General features: G+C 36.7%; 1 protein-coding gene across 1 annotated transcript; it reads right to left on the bottom strand.

Moving 5' to 3' along the window:
- Positions 1 to 3,311: 3,311 nt before the first annotated feature.
- On the bottom strand, positions 3,312 to 17,858 carry LOC143404152 (vomeronasal type-1 receptor 90-like). Its single transcript, XM_076862465.1, has 2 exons — positions 16,947 to 17,858; positions 3,312 to 3,779 (listed from the first exon to the last, which is right to left on the bottom strand). Exons 1-2 carry the CDS (start codon positions 17,856 to 17,858, stop codon positions 3,312 to 3,314), a joined length of 1,380 nt encoding a protein of 459 aa, XP_076718580.1.
- Positions 17,859 to 19,133: the final 1,275 nt, after the last annotated feature.

Genomic DNA, 19,133 nt, shown 5'->3' with positions numbered 1-19,133 from the left:
AATTGTCTTAGGGTTAGGGTTAGGGTTTTGTCAAAAGCTAATTTTGTTTCTCCATTTAAATTGCAAAACTTTTATTATTTGAGTGTCTGCACTGATCAGCACCAAAGGACAGATTGTGCCATAGCCATTGCCCACAGCATGTGGCTGCACACTAGGATGAGGTCATTTCTCCATGTCATAGTTATGAAGAATGACATGACTGAGTCTGCACAGCACAGGAAGGCAAAGCAGCTGATGAGCAGAAGAATTGTGTGAGTGGACCATTTTTCTAGGAGTTTCTTGGAGAAAACCTGGAGTTACAAAGAAGAATGGACCATTGTTTTATTGTGTGTGTGTGTGTGTGTGTATGTGTGTGTCTTTTCTTACATATACTTAGGGTGATGATGTCCATCTCATTTCATCATCTTTCCTACCCATGTGCCCACTCTCTTCTTCTCCCAACCCTTTGCCCTATCTAAAGCTTAGCTAATCCTCCCATGCTTCCCCACCATTCCCATTATGAGTCAGCATCCTTATATCAGAGAAGACATTCAGCATTTTTGGGGGGTGGATTGGCTAACTTCACTTATCATCATATTATCCAACTCCATCCATTTACTTGAAAATGCTATGAGTTTATTCTCTTTCAATGCTTAGTAATAGTTCATTGTGTATATATACCACCTTTTCTTTATGCATTCATCTACTGAAGGACATCTGAATTAGTACACAGTTTAGCTTTTATGAATTGTGCTGCTATAAACATTGATGTGGCTGTGTCCCTGTAGTATGCTGTTTTTAATTCTTTTGGGTATACACCAAAGAGTGGGATAGCTGGATCAGATAAAGTTTCCATTCCCAGTTATCCATGGTATCTTCATACTGCTTTCTAGATTGACTGCACCAATTTTCAGTCCCACCGGCAATGTATAAGTTTGCCTTTTCCCCCACTTCCTCATCAACACTTATTGTTGTTTGCTTTATAATAGTTGCCATTCTGACTGGAGTGAAACAAAATCTTAGAGTAGTGTAAGAAATAATAATAATAATAATAATAATAATAATAATAATAATAAAGGGTGACACAGAGACAATGAGTAAAGGCATGAAAGTGGCAGATTGGCTGAGAGGCCAGATGCTAAGCTTTATTTATATCAACAGGTTACATTAGGTCATTAGTACCTTAACTACATTATTGTTTAGGATATCAATAAGGTTGCTTATTTGACAGCTACATTTCACAGTTATACTATGCAATGTTAGATTTATGCAGTTCTCAAGAAAGTTCATTGTCTGAAGTTACTGTTAGGCAGGCAGATCCAGGAGCTCCAGACCTTGGTGAGACATTGTAATTACCAAATAAGCAAGTTTCTTTTTTCCAGAAGTTATGTGCCTAAGATCAAGGTCAAAACCCTCTTAAAGAATAATACTACAGCAGCCAGGCATCCTGTGTCTTTTACATGGAAGTTCCCCAGCAGCCAGACATTCTGTACCTTTGCACAGAAACTTCCTAGCCAGCAATGCCACAATCACAAAATTCATCAGAAAACTTCATCATAAGCACAGAACCACTACAGCTCCCCTTTCTAGTTTTTTAAGGCCTTTTGGATAAATAACATTTGTTTCCTTCTTAATGCTGGTGGAGGCAAAATTAGGGTAGGCATTGACAACAGAAACCAACACAAAACAATCCAAGTATCAGTAAACATCCACCTAGGAATAACTGTTTGACCCACATAAAGTAACATGGGTCAAACAATTATTGGGTAACCATGAAGTTCGCCAATCCATTAAGTCTAAACCTCCATCATCTTGTCAGACCTTATCAATGATGTCTTTAAAGTAATCTAACTTCTTTGAAATAGAATTACTGTTATCACTTAAGTTAAAGCATCACATATTATTAAGCTCCTGAGATCCTTTATTATGTAATCATAAATAATCAATTGTGGCCCAATTGTTTAGAATAACTCAATAATGTTGTTTTTGTTCTTCATTAAGCATTTGGATTGCCATAGAGGTAAGATTATTATTTTTTTTTACTACAGTACACGCCCGTTTCATAGTTGTTTTGTAAGCCCTGACACCTAGTCCAGGGATACTCACTAAGGAAAATCACAAGACTTTCAATTCTGCCTCAGAGAAAAGTTTACTGAATCATCAGTTTTCATCAAGGGGAAGAGACCTTTTATGGATGCATTATGCAGGATGGTGGCCTATCAAATCCTGTGGGGATGGTAAGAACACAGCCTGCTAAGAGGACAACGGGTACCATGAAACATTTTTTCAGGTATATAACAATTTCAGCCAAGCGAACCCAGATATTGTAATGGGTTTTAGAAGTGAAGGAGTCAGACTGTACTGAACTTCCACAGCTGGGGTCCAACAACAGAACAGCAACATTGTTAAGACTGAAAAATTTACAGAGTTTGTGTGAGAGTAGCACTCAAAGCAGTAACTAAGTTTTCTGGAGTATATTTTAACCCTATTTGAGCCAACAGCTGTTGAGCTGAGGTTATTAATGATTTTGTATCTCCCCAAGTCACTGGAAGTCTAGAACCTTGGAATTCTCTTTCAGAGTGCCTTCTCTTTTGAGAAGAGTGATCCTTTTCCTTTTGTTTGGTGAAATTCTCCTCATCCACAATCAATGAAACTTGGGGATCAGGTTGTGAAGTCCCTGGTGTCCACTCATAATTGGAAGGACTCACATACTCAGCTGGAATATAAACTGTACCTGTTGGTGTAAGTATAACAGTCAATAATTTCCCTTGTGATCAGAGGCATAGAGGCTTGTCTTCCTGGTTTTGGTAGAACCCTGTATTTTACATAAAATTTTTATAATGGCTGTTTGAGAATAAAATATCTATCCAAAGCAGATGAAAAATTGTGACTATTTTTATTGCATATAGACTGCACCAACTATAAAACAATATCTAAAGCATTATCAATATGAAACAGGCTAGATTTCTTTTATGTTTTTGTTTTTGTTTAAAAAGGTAAGTTTTATTCTGGGAAGATGGCCGCTGCATACAGAGGTTGCTGAAGTGCTGAGCGTGGTGCTCAGAGCAGCAGCTTTAATCGAGATTTCGCGCAGCTTGTTAGAGCTCCTTTCACCGTTAATCTGTAGTGGACCACTTTGCTAAGCAGCAGGAAGAACAAAGAGATCGAAAAAGAGCCACTTGGCTCCTGGACACATGGCGGCTCAGAGCTGCGGGCGCTTTCGCTTTGCCCCAGGCAGAGAAGCTGAATGTGTAATCAGCAGTGGATTGTAAGTACCTGAGGCAAAGAAAGCTTAGTGCGCCCCGCCCTTTTTTTTTTTTTTTGAATAATTTTTATACAGGGAGAGTTTGTGGATTGGGATTGTGGGCTGGGCTGTGGTTTCGGTGCTGAAAATTCACTCTGCGGGAGCCGCCATTTGCTTTCGGATCTCGGTCTTGATGGCTCTGTATACATTGTCCGGCAGCCGCATCTAGAGGTTGGAGCTGGGCTGCCTGCCAAGTCCTGTTCTCCAAAGGCTGGGCCACAGCGTGCGCCTCGGTCGCCTGTTCGCCACTGCACCTTAGGGCAGAACCTGCACTGGGATCGTTCTGCACCCCCCTGCGAGGGGCCCAGTGCTCCGGAGGAGGAGGGTGGAGAGCCACGGCAGCAGCCACTTGGGTCCCGGGGGCCGGCACCAGGCTGAGAGCTGCGGAGGCCCTGGTCGCGGGGGCTCTGATACGGTCACAGACAAGCGCGGCTCCCGTGAGTGCAACCAAGAGGCGGAGGCGATGGTGGCAGGGTTTTATTTCTAGAAATCTGGACTGGAAACAGAAGCAGCAGTTTGTATAATCCCAAGAACTTGCTTAGGCCAGGAAGCTGTAAGGGTAACATGAATATCATTGAGGAAATCTAACATGGTGGCGGGTGCGGAGAGATCAAGTCTCTGACATCTTCAACTGCGGGAGCCATTAATTGTCTAAATGCTGTTTGCTCAGGATCACTAGGCAATGCTGAGCTGACGTGGATCTGGGGTGTACAGTCAGGGCCCCACAGAACACACACACTGAGCCCGGATCAGCTGCATTCAAGCTCCGGTTCGCCCACTTCTAGTGACTCAGCACTAACTATTCCGCTGAAATAACTGATCGGCCCTTATAAACTTACAGAGGTAAAAGCCAACTGAGCCTTCATAAGCAGTGGCCACAGGTTTGAAACGGGGATTGGGAGAGACAGTCAGGACCCACCCGTTGCATTGGTCACCCGACAAAGGGAACGAATGGTCACCATTTGCATGGGATACCACCTTGGCAGAAAACTGAGGTCACGGGTGGAGGAGATAACTGCATTGAAACCAGAGCGACAGGGCTCCCAGGAGCAGCAGGCCTGGCGGGTAGCCAGTATTGTGGTGAGCATCACAGGTGCACCGGCCTGGCTTGAGGAAACAAAAGAGAAGGCCCTAGACACTCAGGATTGGAGACCCGCCCAGTCTGGGAGAAAGAGCTGCTGCACTGTGAATGGTTCCCACCTATTCAGAGGAGAAGCTTGGCCCAGTGGGCACAGATCCACCTACTGGAAGAGAAGTCAATCGAACTCTAAGACTGCATTTATTATTATTATTCATTTTGTTTTTCTTTTTCTTTTTTTTCTTTCATTTTCAATTTTTAAATGTTGTTGTTCTTTAACTTTTTTTCAATGTTTTTAATTTCTTTTTAATTTTTTAAATTAATTAATTATTATTATTATTATTTTAAAATTTATTTTTAATTTTTTTAAATTTTAATTATAATTTTTTATTATTAACATTATTATTTTAAAAAAATATTCTTTCTCTCTTCTTTTCTTTCTTTATTTTCTAATTTTTTTGTTTTTGTTTCTTTTGTCTTTTCATTTCTTTTCAATTTTCTTATTCCCCCTTCCTTGAATTCTACCTGCCTACTCTCATTCTCTTTAGTGACTTCTTCCCTTCCCTTCTAATATCTTTCCTCCCAAGCATCAAATAAATTTATAAGAGTAAACAGTAACTCAGCAATTAAATAGATCAAGAAGTAATATGAGCAGCATAAAAAAGCAAGGAAGAAAAGGAGTACAAACAATGAAGGACAGCCTAAATATTCAGGAGGACCTAGAGTCAGCAGAAAAATGGTCATATAAAGAACTCAAGGAATACCTTAGACAGATGGAATGGAACCTTAAAGAGGATATGAGACAGCAAATCCAAACAGTGAAAGAACACTTTGAAAATCAATTACATAAACAGATAAAAGAAGAAAATAAGCATCTTTATCAGGAGATAGAGATTATAAAAAAAAATCAAACAATAATTCTAGAAATGAAGGAAACGATAAACCAAATTAAAAACTCAATTAAGAGTATCACTAACAGAGTGGAGCAAGTAGAAGCCAGAATGTCAGATAATGAAGACAAAATATATCATCTTCAAAAGAGCCTAGTCAATTCAGAAAGGCTGGTTAAAAATCATGAGAAAAACATCCAAGAGATATGGGATAACATAAAAAAACCAAACCTAAGAGTCATCAGGATAGAAGAAGGTACAGAGATTCACACCAAGGGAATGAGTAACCTGCTGAATAAAATAATTACAGAAAACTTTCCAGAAATAAAAAAGGAAACGGATATACAAATTGTAGATGCATACAGGACACCAAGCACACAAAATCACAGTAGACCAACGCCAAGACACATTGTTATGAAGATATCCAATATACAGAACAAGGAGAAAATATTAAAAGCTTCAAGAGAAAGGAGGCAGATTACATTCAGGGGAAACCAATAAGGTTAACAACGGATTTTTGATCACAGACACTGAAAGCAAGAAGATCCTGGAACAACGTATTTCAAACACTGAAAGACAATGGATGCCAACCAAGAATTCTGTATCGAGCAAAAGTAAGCTTCAGGTATGACAACGAAATAAAAATCTTTCATGATAAACAAAAGCTAAAAGAATTTGCAGCCAGAAAACCAGCATTGCAAAGCATCTTGAGCAAAACACTACAGGAGGAAGAAATGAAAAACAATAACCAAAACCATCAGTGGGAAGTGACTCTATAAAGACAGAGGGCGGGAGGAAATCTAACCATGGGGAAACAAACTAAATTTAAAAAAAAAAGATGATAAATAAACAAACATGGGTGATAGTACAAACCATATATCAATAGTAACTCTAAACGTTAATGGCTTAAACTCTCCAATAAAGCAACATAGGCTGGTAACATGGATTAAAAAAACAAATCCAACAATAATAAGGAAGGATATTATATACTGTTAAAAGGAACCATTCACCAACAAGACATAACAATTATCAATATCTATGCACCAAATAATGGTGCTGCGACATTCATAAAACAAATTCTCCTCAAGTTCAAGAATCAAATAGACCACAACACAATAATTATGGGTGACTTCAACACACCTCTCTCACCATTGGACAGATCCTCCAAAAAAAAGTTAAATAAAGAAACTATAGAACTCAATATCACAATCAACAACCTAGACCTAACTGACATATATAGAATATATCAACCATCATCAAGTGGATATACTTTTTTCTCAGCAGCACATGGATCCTTCTCAAAAATAGACCATATACTATGCCATAGGGAAACACTCAGTAAATATACAGGGGTGGAGATAATACCATGCATTTGATCTGATTATAATGGAATGAAACTGGAAATCAATGATAAAAGAAGGAAGGAAAAATCCTACATCACATGGAAAATGAACAATATGTTACTGAATGATCAATGGGTTACAGAAGACATAAAGGAGGAAATAAAAAAATTCTTAGAGATAAATGAAAATACAGACACAACATATCAGAATTTATGGGACACAATGAAAGCAGTTTTAAGAGGGAAATGCATTGCTTAGAGGTCATTCCTCAAAAAAAGGAAACAACAACAAATAAGTGAGCTCACACTTCATCTCAAATCCCTAGAAAAGGAAGAACAAAACAACAGCAAAAGTAGCAAAAGGCAAGAAATAATTAAAATCAGAGCGGAAATCAATGAAATTGAAACAAAAGAGACTATTGAAAAAATTAACAAAACTAAAAGTTGGTTCTTTGAAAAAATAAATAAGATCGACAGACCCTTAGCCATGCTAACGAAGAGAAGAAGAGAGAGAACTCAAATTACTAACTTACGGGATGAAAAAGGCAATATCACAACAGACGCTACAGAAATACAGAAGACAATTAGAAATTAGTTTGAAAACCTATATTCCAATAAAATAGAAGATAGTGAAGACATCGATAAATTCCTTAAGTCATATGATTTGCCCAGACTGAGTCAGGAGGATACTCACAACTTAAACAGACCAATATCAATAGATGAAATAGAAGAAGCAATCAAAAGACTTCCAACCAAGAAAAGCCCAGGACTGGATAGGTATACAGCGGAGTTTTACAAAACCTCTAAGGAAGAATTAATACCAATACTTTTCAAGTTATTTCAGGAAATAGAAAAAGAGGGAGCTCTGCCAAATTCATTTTATGATGCCAACATCACCCTGATTCCGAAACCAGACAAAGACACCTCAAAAAAAGAAAACTACAGACCAATATCTCTGATAAACCTAGATGCAAAAATCCTCAATAAAATTCTGGCGAATCGGATACGAAGGCACATCAAAAAAATTGTGCACCATGATCAAGTAGGATTCATCCCTGGGATGCAAGGATGGTTCAATATACAGAAATCTTTAAATGTTATTCACCACATCAATAGACTTAAAGATAAGAACCATATGATCATTTCAATAGATGCAGAAAAAGCATTCGACAAAGTACAGCATCCCTTTATGTTCAAAACATTAGAAAAATTAGGGATAACAGGAACTTTCCTCGACATTGTAAAAGCTATCTATGCTAAGCCTCAGGCTAGCATCATTCTCAATGGAGAAAAATTGAAGGCATTCCCCCTAAAATCTGGAACAAGACAGGGATGCCCTCTATCACCACTTCTATTCAATATAGTTCTCGAAACACTGGCCAGAGCAATTAGACAGACGAAAGAAATTAAAGGCATAAAAATAGGAAAGGAAGAACTTAAATTATCACTATTTGTAGATGACATGATTTTATACCTAGAAGACCCAAAAGGGTCTACAAAAAAACTATGAGAACTAATAAATGAATTCAGCAAAGTAGCAGAATATAAAATCAACATGCATAAATCAAAGGCATTTCTGTATATCAGCGACAAAACTGCTAAAACGGAAATGAGGAAAAACACTCCATTCACAATATCCTCAAAAAAAAAAAAATTTGGGAATCAACCTAACAAAAGAGGTGAAAGATTTATACAATGAAAACTACAAAACCCTAAAGAGAGAAGTAGAAGAAGATCTTAGAAGATGGAAAAATATACCCTGTTCATGGATAGGCAGAACTAACATCATCAAAATGGCGATATTACCAAAAGTTCTCTATAGGTTTAATGCAATGCCAATCAAAATCCCAACGGCATTTCTTGTAGAAATAGAGAAAGCAATCATGAAATTCATATGGAAAAATAAAAGACCCAAAATAGCAAAAGCAATTCTAAGCAGGAAGTGTGAATCAGGCGGTATAGCGATCCCAGATTTAAACTATATTACAGAGCAATAGTAATGAAAATAGCATGGTACTGGTACCAAAACAGGCGGGTGGACCAATGGTACAGAATAGAGGACACAGAGACTAATCCACAAAGCTACAACTATCTTATATTTGCTAAAGGAGCTAAAAGCATGCAATGGAGGGAGGATAGCATCTTCAACAAATGGTGTTGGGAAAACTGGAGATCCATATGCAACAAAATGAAATTGAATCTCCTCCTCTCGCCATGCACAAAAGTTAACTCAAAGTGGATCAAGGAGCTAGATATCAAATCAGAGACTCTGCATCTGATAGAAGAAAAAGTTGGCTCTGACCTACATATTGTGGGGTCGGGCTCCAAATTCCTTAATAGGACACCAATAGCACAAAAGTTAATAACAAGAATCAACAAATGGGACTTATTTAAACTGAAAAGTTTTCTCTCAGCAAGAGAAACAATAAAAGAGGAAAATAGGGAGCCTACATCTTGGGAACAAGTATTTACTCCTCACACTTCAGATAGAGCCCTAATATCCAGAGTATACAAAGAACTCAAAAAATTAAACAATAAGAAAACAAATAACCCAATCAACAAATTGGTCAAAGACCTGAACAGACACTTCTCAGAGGAGGACATACAATCAATCAACAAGTATATGAAAAAATGCTCACCATCTCTGGCAGTCAGAGAAATGCAAATCAAAACCACCCTAAGATACCATCTCACTCCAGTAAGATTGGCAGCCATTATGAAGTCCAACAAGAACAAGTGCTGGAGAGGATGTGGGGAAAAGGGTACTCTTGTACATTGCTGGAGGGACTGCAAACTGGTACGACCAATCTGGAAAGCAGTATTGAGATTCCTGGGAAAGCTGGGAATGGAACCACCATTTGACCCAGATATTGCCCTTCTCGGACTATTCCCTGAAGACCTTAAAAGAGCGTACTACAGGGATACTGCTACATCGATGTTCATAGCAGCACAATTCACAATTGCTAGACTGTGGAACCAACCTAGTTGCCCTTCAATAGATGAATGGATAAAAAAAATGTGGCATTTATACACCATGGAGTATTACACAGCACTAAAAAATGACAAAATCATAGAATTTGCAGGGAAATGGATGGCACTAGAGCAGATTATGCTTAGTGAAGCTAGCCAATCCCTAAAAAACAAATACCAAATGTCTTCTTTGATATAATGAGATCAACTAAGAACAGAGCAGGGAGGAAGAGCAGGAAGAAAAGATTAACATTAAACAGATACATGAGGTGGGAGGGAAAGGGAGAAGAAAAGGAAATTGCATGGTAAAGGAGGGAGACCCTCATTGTTATACAAAATTACATATAAGAGGTTGTGAGGGGAATGGGAAAATTAACAAGGAGTGAAATGAATTATAGTAGATGGGGTAGGGAGAGAAGATGGGAGGGGAGGGGAGGGGGGATAGTAGAGGATAGGAAAGGAGGCAGAATACAACAATCACTAATAGGGCATTATGTAAAAATGTGGATGTGTAACCTATGTGATTCTGCAATCTGTATTTGGGGTAAAATTGGGAGTTCATAACCATCTTGAATCTAATGTATGAAATATGATATGTCAAGAGCTTTATAATGTTTTGAACAACCAATAAATTAAAAAAAAATAAAAAGGTAAGTTTTAAGAGTACAATGTGCTCATTTAACCAAAGTCTGTCCAGTAAGATTATTAGGAATATTATGATTCAAAATTATATTACTTTGATTATAAAATTGTGCAAAAGCATGAGGTGTATATGTGGGGGGCATTGTCCAGTTTTAAATGAGCAGGTTTTCTCATGGTGGCAAAACAAAGCAATAAGTGAGAAATGCAAGTAGATAGCTCTTTAGACCTATGGGCACCAGCCCAGGTGAACTCAGAATGAGTATCAATGGAAACATGAAGAAAGGAGTAAGGCTAAAAAGGAGGAAGATGGGTAACATTAATTTTTAAAGCATATTAGAATGTAGGCCTCATGGACTTACAGACTCCCACATAGGGGCCCAAAAGCCTATGCAATAAGAACAGTTGTTAAGTAGAGCATGAGCCTGTTGTGAAGAGAGAAAACTTCTTTATTAATGATTGAGCATTTTGATGAAAAAATCCATGGGATTTTATAGCCTCTGAAAATAAAGGAATTTTATAGCTTTATCTGCATGAGCGTTACCTTTCATCAAAGGTTCAGCAGTTTTGGTGTGGCTGAATATATGAGAGAGAAAGATAGGAGACACATAATGCTGCAAAAGAGTTGAAAGGGTTAAAAAAAGAGATAATAAATTGGAATCCAAATAAGGCCATAACACAGATATAAACATATGATGAAGAAGTTTAGTTACGTATTGAGAATCTGTAATCATGTTTAAAGTAGTAAATAACAGTATTAGTGCCAGAACAATGGTAGTGAACTCAGCTTGTTGTGGAGAAACTTGGGGTCGAGTATAATAGTCCATTTATTATCAGTAAACACAGATATTATTTTTGTTTGTTTACCTCCCTCTGTATACATTGTTATTTCATCTATAGAAGGAACAGTAGAAATCAAGGAAGAAGGAGAATGTGTTACCTAAGATAACAAAGATAGTCATCCATTATGAGGTATGTGAAAATTAATTGGTGGTATAAATTTAGTTAATACAGTTTGATAGTAGGATGAAAACTGTAAATGTTGAAGATGTGGAGACTTTTTTTATAAGTAAGATATAAAACATGAATGTCCATGTCTGTCAAAGATAAAATTTTGTTATAATCATTAGTAATTAACTGAGCATACATGTCAGCAAAAGGCAATATATCATAGGCTAAAAAAATGAGGAAAATATAATTATTTTAATACATATATTTTTACTACAATTAACAACTATTGTTGTAAAAGTATAAGGTGTTTTAACAAAAATTATTAATAACAATGACATAATAAATGTGGAAAGTTGATTCACAATTATTGTTGACAACCTTTTATTATTTTTTTGTAAATCCTGTTTTAAAGAAGGAGTCAAGTAAAAGAAGGAGGCAGCATCCTGTTTCTTGAATAGCTGAAAAAAATGAGAGATCAGTTTGGCATCAGCTGTAATTTTTAATTTATGTATTTAAGAAACTATACTCATGAAGATTAGCTTTTACTTGTAACATAAAAACATAAGAGAAACATGATCAATATCATTAATCATCAATTTTTAGTTGAAGAAAAATTTTGGAAATTATAGATATTGTATCTTTGATAATTTTTAGAAATTAAGACTATTGTTTGGCCACCTAGAAAACCCCAAGAGCCTTAACCTTAAAGACATTTATATATTATTTAATTATTTGATTTGAATTAAATTATTTGAATCCATTTAATTTTTTTAATTTTTTTTTTTATTTATGAGCACTCATTGTCTAAATGTAAATTTTGATATCAACTACATAATATAGAGATATAAAGCATGCCTGTACAGGTACAGAAATCCAGTAGATATCCTGGAAACTGAATCAAAAGTTTCAGGTTAGCTGACCTTTTTGTCCTTGATACTTATCACACTTATTTCCAACATAACCATATTTATATCCTCTTGAGGATGTGTTAAAGAAATTTTTGGATGTATTTGAGAGTTAACTCTGGGAAAATTAGCCTTTGGATAAATTCAGAATGTAAAAACTTTTATAGTTAGATAAAACAAGACTGATCAGAAAAATATATCAACTTATACAAAATATTTTAAAACTTACACTGGTGTAGTATTAACTTTTTTTAAAAAAATTAGACCAGGGTGTAGTTTTAGCTCAGATAAGAGTCAGTGAAAGTTTGTGAAATTTTTAGGAAAATCTTTTTTTTTTTTTCTGTTAGAAAAGAAAGCTTGTACATTTAAAATTTTTCTCTTTTTTTTTTCTCCTGTGTTGGAATATTAGGGAGAAACTGGGTAAAAAACCTGGCTGAAAACAGGTGAGATAGCCATCTAAGCAGCTTGAATTGAAAAGAGATGTTTTTTTTTTTTCCTTGTGTTTTAACTGGTTTTTCATAAGTCTAGTGAATCTTGTAGGTTTTTTAATTCACATTTTAAATATAAGGCTAGGCAAGTTAGAGATCCAGCAGAAGTTAAATGGTAAGTAAAATTGGTATAACCATTTTTTTTAAAAAAATGAACACAATCCCTTTATTTTTATTTATTTATTTTTATGTGGTGCTGAGGATAGAATGCATTTATCAAAATTTCTCAGTTCACTTCCTTCTTAAAGCCTTTCTTTTAATTTACCCACATTAGAGTTCAGTCTTTTTAAAATGAATTCCATGGTTTTGAATAATGGCAGGCATCCATTTTATGCGTACAGTAAAGTCTCTTCACCTTAAAAGTGAACTTGGTATTGTTTTGTTTGCTGTTGTTGTTTCTTGGTTTTTTTGTTCATTTGTTTATGAGACCATCTTGCTGTGATGCCCACCCTGGTCTCACACTTGTGGGCTTATTGTCGTGCCTCAGCCTCCTGAGCAGTTGGGACAGCAGGCACAGTGTGCCAGGCCACCTCCACTTGTTACCCAAGGGCTGCTCTTTTGTGTAATCCTGACAATCAGTCCTCTGAGGTCTGGTCTCTTTTGTCTCCTCAGGAAGGGATTTAGATGGAATGAAAGAAGTATCCTTTGCATCTTGGTTTCTTTTATTTAGTAAAATTCATTCAAGTTTCATTTCCATTGTTGAGCTGAGGAAAAGGCTACTATTTTTGTTTAATGGAAATTTTATAAAAGTATATTTCCTTCTCTATAAATTTGCAAAAGAATGTTGTATTCCTTCCAGTGTACAGTGATAGTGAAGAAAGCTGCTGTGCACACTTGCATATGTACACAAGTTGTCCACCTCATGGTTTGCTGCTTTGCCAATGAGGCTTCTTTTAAAATAGACATGTTTTCTTTTCCTCTTTTTCCTTTCCTCCTCCACAACCTGTCAAGGGGGAACAAGATCATCTTTACCTATCCTAGACCAGACACCTTTGAGCACATACCCACCACAGGAACCAAGGAATTAGACTTCAGGGATGGCACCAAAAGACCTAAGGAACGGCTGTCTCCCAAATTAAAAAGTGAATTAAATTCCTCTAAAGGGACTTCTTGACAGGCAGCCTTTGAATGGCTTTTAAAAAAACCTTGCCCTGCTGGATACAGTGGCTCATGCCTGTAATCCCCTTGTCTCAGGAGGCTGAAGCAGGAGGATCAAGAGTTCAAAGTCAGCCTCAGCCAAAGTGAGGCCCTAAGCAACTCAGTGAGACCATGTCTCTAAATAAAATATAAAACAAGGCTAGAGATGGGGCTCAGTGGTCAAGGGCCCCTGAGTCCAATTCCCAATACCCCCAAAAAACAAGACAACAACAACAAAAACAAACTCTGTTCCCTGTGATGAGCAGAATCACATCCTCTGGGACTGGAGCCCCCTGTGCTTCTTCATTGACAGCAAAGCAATAATGTACCTGCTTTTTCTTTTTGTTAAAACCAAGTCATTCTTGTTCAATTGCCATGAGGGACAAGGTGCAGCCTTCAGCAACATACACCATTCCTGTGGGCATCAGTTTACAAATAATGTGGGTAAAATTTGGAAGTGTGATTCATGGATCATATGGCAACTTTATTATGGAAAAAGAAAACCACAGCACTCCTGCCCAGAGACTGTATGTGGCATCCCAGCAACAATCAAGGGTCCTTCCTGTGCTCTGCCACCAAGCAGTGTTTGTTACTATTGTTTTGTGTGAGTGTGTGCCATTCTGAGTGCTTATTGGGATCTTGTAGTTTTATTTTATTTTCCCAGTGACATGTGTTGTTGAGCATCTTTTCAGACACCTTCCTGCTGTCTCTAGAGCTTATTTTGTGAAGGGCTTTTTTATGTTTCCTTTCTTCTCCATTTGTCATTTTCTGTAACTCCTGTGGCACAGGAGACCATCATTTTAATTTGTTGGATGTGTTTGTTAACTAAGGCATTAGTTATTGTGCATTTTGAATATTTTATTATTTAGGAGATATAGATGTGCAGCATTTTCACAAGTTACCTGAACCAGTCCTCAATTTTCAGTTGCTTCTTAGGTCATAATTTTAAAGCCAAAATTACCAGATAGGAGTAATGATAATATGAGACAGTAAAATATAACACTGCAACATTTCCTACAGTTCATCTTTTGAAACATTCAGTGGCATAAAATTCATCTATTTAGAAAAGCAACTCTGATTTTTTTTTCCTTTTTTCTGATTAAAACAATATTTCAAATCCATAATTTCTATGACACGTTACCAAGGCCAGTAATTTTCCCTGTATTTCTCTACAATTTGTATTTGACATTTTGACTTCATGTAAAACATGTTACCCAGAAAATAAAGAAACTGTTGCCACCCAAGGCAGCATACCCTTGAAAGACTGGAGAGGACAGAGCTCATAACAAGAATTCATAACAAGAATTCATAACAAGAATTCATAACAAGAATTCATAACAAGAGCTCCTCCTCCTTCTTCAGATAAATTTCAAGGTGGTGCACACCTGTAATCCCAGCTACTTGGGAGGTTGAGGCAAGAGAACTACAAGTTTGAGGCCAGTCTAGTTTTGCAAGGTACTAAGCAACTTGTTCAAGATAAAAAAATAAAAAGGCCTGGGGATGTGGCTAGGTGGTTAATCACTGCTGGGTTCAATCCTTGGCCAAAACAAATAAACAAATGAAAAATGATTTGTGGATTGTTGTTATGCCTCAGTGGTAGAGCATTTGCCTAGCACATGTGAGGCACTGAGTTTGATCCTCAGCACTACATTAAAGTAAATAAATTTGGGGCTGGGGATGCGGTAGCATGTTCACCTGGCATGCGTGTGGCCCTGGTTCAATCCTCAACACCACATATAAACAAAGATGTTGTGTCCACCGAAAACTAAAAAATAAATATTAAAAATTCTCTCTCTCTCTCTATTTAAAAAAATTAAAGTAAATAAATGAAATAAAGAAAATGTCTCCATATACAACTAAAAATATTAAGAAAGGTAAAGTTTTGGATCTGATTCACTAAAATGCCATAAAAGTGTTAGAATATTCTAAAAATTATATTTTGGCATCTTTAGAATCACAGCATGTAAAATTCTTTTTATTTTAGAGAATTTTTTCACAGTAGTTTATAAGGTTACTGGAAACCTCATTTTAAAATCATATTTTTACATATGTATTTTTATGGAGTACCTTATGGTAAGTCAGTACATGTGTATAAATTGTAGTAATCAGATCATACTAATAAGGATTTTCATCTTTTCAGCTGATAATGGTTTTTAATATTGGGAATTTCATTTTAAAACACAATTTAGGTTGTTTTAACTAATAGTTTTGCTACTGGGTCAGAGAAGTACCTAAAGTGATTCCTCCATCCTGTTTTTGGTGCCCCTCACTGAACTCATTCCACGTGTCCTTTGCTTGCTCTTCCCATTCCATGCTGACCACCATTCCATTCTGTTCTACTATATTTACTTACTGCTTTCTACAAAAGAGTGGGAACATGTGCTGCTTGTCCTTCAGAACCAGGCATGTTTCTCTTAACATAAAGAAAGTCAAGGGCCACTTTTTGTTATGGTAAGATGCACATAACAAAAAATTTACCACTTTATCCTTTTTTTTTTATTCCAACTTCTTTGTTTTATTTGTTTGTTTTGTATTTACATGACAGTTGGTAGTATTTTGACATATTATAGATACCTGGGTTGCAACCTAAAACAATTTTGGTCCCATTCTCTGGTTGAATATTTTGATCCTTTCTAAGAGTGCAGATCATATTTATTCCCTCAAGAATTTATTTATTTTTGTTTCCAGCTGAATAATATTCCATGGTATGCCAAGGACAAGTTTTGCTTTTACATTCATATGCTTTTGGGCATTGAGGCATTTCTGATGTGGACCACCATTAATAATGCTACTTTGAGCACTAGTGTACATACAGTAACTTGAGTCCTTACATTCAGTTCTTTTTAAAACATCAATAAGAGGACAATTGATGAATCAGGGGTAATTTGTGACAATAAATATGTCAATATTTATTGGGAAGAATACAGCTCACTTAAGCACTTATTAAGACCTGCTGTACACTGTCAATGTATTTTCAATGACTCACCCAGACCAGGAAGGTCCCACTTCATAACAATCACTTGCTGACACCAAGCAGATATATTGGGCCCTTGTGTTAACTCAAAAAGTAAAGAATTGACATTTCTATAAATTTGTTATTCGTTTGTTTTAAAGTAACAGATTTAACCAAACATGCATATCTCCATATTAACTTCCTCCAGAGGGCATACATTCTAGGCTATAATTTACTCTTTATAAGTCAGTTTAGTGGCATATTAGGAAAACTTATCTATCATCACTAGTTAAGTATGTGCTATCTTCACCCACAAAGATTTCAAAAAGTTAATGATTTGTTTTTCAGTGCAGATCAGCAGCATAGGACTGGTTGTGGCATAGCCATTGGCCACCATCATATGGATATAATAATAAACTGGGTCATTGTTCCCCGTAGTTCTTGAGGAGGAGAAGATGTTGTCCAAACAGTACATGAACACAAATAAACTCATGAGCAGCAGGATGGTCCAGGTGGCCCTCTGCACGGGGGATGCCTTTGAAGAAAGCCTGGTGTTGTGAAGGTGCTGGATGTGCCTCCTGTGCCTGCACAAGAGGGCCACCATGTACCCACTCGAGAGGGCCATTAACCCTATGAGAAAGACATCCCGGAATACACCTAATACAGAAAATAAATGCCTGAAGAAGTAACTCATTTGAACAATTTTGCAGGGTTCAATAATAAACACAATGACATTTGAGGTCACATTGGGAATGGCATTAGAGGACAAGGAGAAGTGAGCACTGAAGGACATGTAGAAAGCCCACAGGAAAACAAGGACACACAGGGTCTGCTGTGGGGATTTATGTTTGAACTTTGCCAACCAGGAGCTTCTGGGGCTGAGGGTGATGGCCTGGAGGACACTCAGCAGGCAGGTGGCACAAATGGAGAAGCCCCTCAGAAACCTGTGCACGTAGATGACCGATTTACACTTGATGTCATCCCAAAAATCCTGAGAAAGAGCAACATCTGTAGCTATGTACCCCAAAATTGTCATCATCCCTATGTGGACTAGGGCCAAGAGACCAATGATCAGGTCAGTGGGCTTGAGCCTGTGCTGAAGGAGGAATGTGAAGATGTGGAAGAGAAGGAGGATGGAGTTGGCTGAGATCCCAAGGCCAACTTCGGAGAAAAATGCATTTCTTATGCCAATATAATCATAGAGTTTGTTGGTGATTTTCATCTTTTGAGCAATGAATCACATAGTATATATCTTAGGAGAAAATGAAGAAAAGACTTTATTTTGAATAGCATAACACCCATTAATCTCAGCCTCTCCTGTTACCATCAGGACATGTGTGGATTCACCCCAACACACTCTTTTCTCACTTCAGCATTCAAGTCTCTCTGACACTCTCCAGGTGCCATTTTCCTGTTATTACCAAATCATGTCTGGATTGTGTAATGATTTGGGGGCTGTCATCTTTCCTGTGCATTCAGAATTATAATGTGCTACTGAAAATATTTCTAGTTTATAATATCATCTTGAAGTTTTTGGCATAGTGCCTTAATTGGTTTCTATCTTTATCTTCTCAATTCAGCCTCAAGTACATATTAAAAATTGTACAATTATTGATGCATTTAAATGGGAGGTTTGCATAACAATAGAGAATTTCAACTCTCTCAAGAAATGAATCTTGATGGAGTAGTTGTTTACCTGGTTATGTTATTGGAGTTTTATCTTTAGTCTTATTTATTACCAGACCTAATATCTTTAATACATCAACCAAGCCAACATTAACAACTACACACTATAAGACATGTTGTTTGAATATGCATTTAAAATCTACCATTTATTTCAAGTGTGATCTTGAACAGTCTCTGATGCTTTATTCTTATCATCTCACCTATAAATATGGGCAGGCATATTACCTGAACTCAAGAGCTATTGTGTGTGCAAGAGGGTGAAGTACCAAATGTGGAAGTGTTTTTAACATATAATGACATTAAGAAATATTGACCATTATTTTTAATTATGTGATTCCTCACAGGTGACTGAACGGACATTTCAGTTTTTTTTTTTTTTAAATAATAACTACCTCTGTTGCTGCCTCAAAAGAGTTCCATAATTTTGGAACATTTTATCACTATCTGTAGAAAATTCTTTGGTGATATTTTAAGACTGTCTTTGAATCACCAGTGTACCTATATGTCTTATATACATATTATTATTATCACCAGAATAATTGTCCTAAGTGTTCCATGTCCAGTTATCAATTATTATTAGAAATATATTCTAATTTTTTCTACTCAGTCATCTGGAATCAGGGAGGTAATTAAAGTCACAGTGAAAGTGATTCTGAGTCATTTCATTGTAAAGTTTCATTAAAGTACAAGAAGTTGAACTTAGTCTGAAAGAAGGACCTTCAAAAGAGTCCCATTTGTCATCTCCTAGAATTAAGAAATTTCAGTTCAGAGTCCAAGCATAAACTTGAGACAGAAAATTTGATGTTGATCT

The sequence above is a fragment of the Callospermophilus lateralis genome, chromosome 7 (assembly GCF_048772815.1).
Source record: "Callospermophilus lateralis isolate mCalLat2 chromosome 7, mCalLat2.hap1, whole genome shotgun sequence".
Lineage (NCBI taxonomy): Eukaryota > Metazoa > Chordata > Mammalia > Rodentia > Sciuridae > Callospermophilus > Callospermophilus lateralis.
The sequence above is the reverse complement of the archived record's forward strand: the minus strand, read 5'-3'. Positions and strand labels throughout refer to the sequence as shown.